Source organism: Morus notabilis, unplaced genomic scaffold (assembly GCF_000414095.1).
Source record: "Morus notabilis unplaced genomic scaffold, ASM41409v2 Scaffold75, whole genome shotgun sequence".
NCBI classification, from domain to species: Eukaryota; Viridiplantae; Streptophyta; class Magnoliopsida; order Rosales; family Moraceae; genus Morus; species Morus notabilis.
Genome location: NW_010361425.1, coordinates 943,504 through 944,843, shown reverse-complemented (window position 1 = coordinate 944,843; position 1,340 = coordinate 943,504). Strand labels below are relative to the sequence as shown.

Genomic DNA, 1,340 nt, shown 5'->3' with positions numbered 1-1,340 from the left:
ATAATATAATTATAATGCAGTTAGGTGGTCCTGACTATACAGTACCATTGGGAAGAAGAGACGGGTTGACATTTGCGACAAGAAAAGTAACTATAGCCAACCTCTCTTCACAAATAAGCAACACTGGCACTATCCTCGCCTCTCTTGCAACAAAAAACCTAGATGCCACCGACGTAGTCGCCCTTTCAGGCGGCCACACCATTGGCCTCAGCAGTTGCTCTTCCTTTGGCAACCGCCTCTATCCCACCCAAGACCCCATCATGGACAAGACTTTTGCCAAAAACCTAAAGGCGATTTGCCTCACGAACTACACGATTGCCACTACTATGCTCGATATCCGAAGCCCTAATGCCTTTGACAATAAGTACTATGTTAACCTCATGAACCGCCAAGGACTCTTCACTTCTGACCAGGATTTGTATAGCTACAGTCAGACCAAGCACATTGTCATCAACTTCGCCAATAACCAATCACTCTTCTTTGAAAAATTCATCATCGCCATGATCAAAATAGGCCAGTTGAGCGTCTTGACAGGCAGCCAAGGTGAGATACGTGCCAATTGCTCTGCTAGGAATCCAAGTACGTAAGGGTGGTAATTCGTGTCACGTGTCGTGTTTTAATCGTTTCTTCCTAAATTTACAGTCAACCCAAACACGACCTGTGACGCGAAATATTTTAAAAACACAACACGAACATGACACGACCACTTTACAAGTTTACAAGACACGACACGAAAATGACCCGTAAACCTGAAATTGACACGAAAATTATATATTTTTCTTTAGTTTTTTACATATTAAAAAAAACTTAAAATTCATAATGCACTAAAATACAATAACATCCATCAAAATTAAGCATATAATAGTATAAGATTTTGAGCATAACTATCATGATATCACAAGTTCATAATAAAATCTAAAATATCTAATGAAAAATATATATTTTTTAATTTTTATGAGTTTCGTGTCGTGCTCAGGTGTGACAGGTCCAACCCGAAATTGATCCGTGTTTGTCGTGTCAATTTCGGGTTGACTCAATTCTGTCTCGAATCTCTTTTTTCTCAGTCTCAACCCATTAAATTTGTGTCATTTTCAAATCGTGTTGTCGTCTCGTGACTCATATTACCGGCTTTACAAGTAAGGATAACTTGGCATCTCTATATGAGGATGTGGACAACTTGTCAGCGTTCTAAGGGATTTAGGTTTTGGCTTTGTTTCAAATATATTCCTTTTGTTAAAAGAAAATAAAGAAAGAAACGTTCCTCTTGTGTTTGTGAGAGCAAACCTTCTTTTCAATATCTGTATCCATATTGCTGTATGATCAAAGTATGTCTGACGTCT

At 38.6% G+C, this 1,340-nt stretch overlaps 1 protein-coding gene across 1 annotated transcript; it reads left to right on the top strand.

Moving 5' to 3' along the window:
• Positions 1 to 11: 11 nt before the first annotated feature.
• Positions 12 to 587, top strand: LOC21406666 (peroxidase 12; the record flags this gene model as incomplete). Its single annotated transcript, XM_010099470.2, has 1 exon — positions 12 to 587. A coding segment is annotated over one exon (576 nt), but the record flags the coding sequence as incomplete, so codon positions are not given.
• Positions 588 to 1,340: the final 753 nt, after the last annotated feature.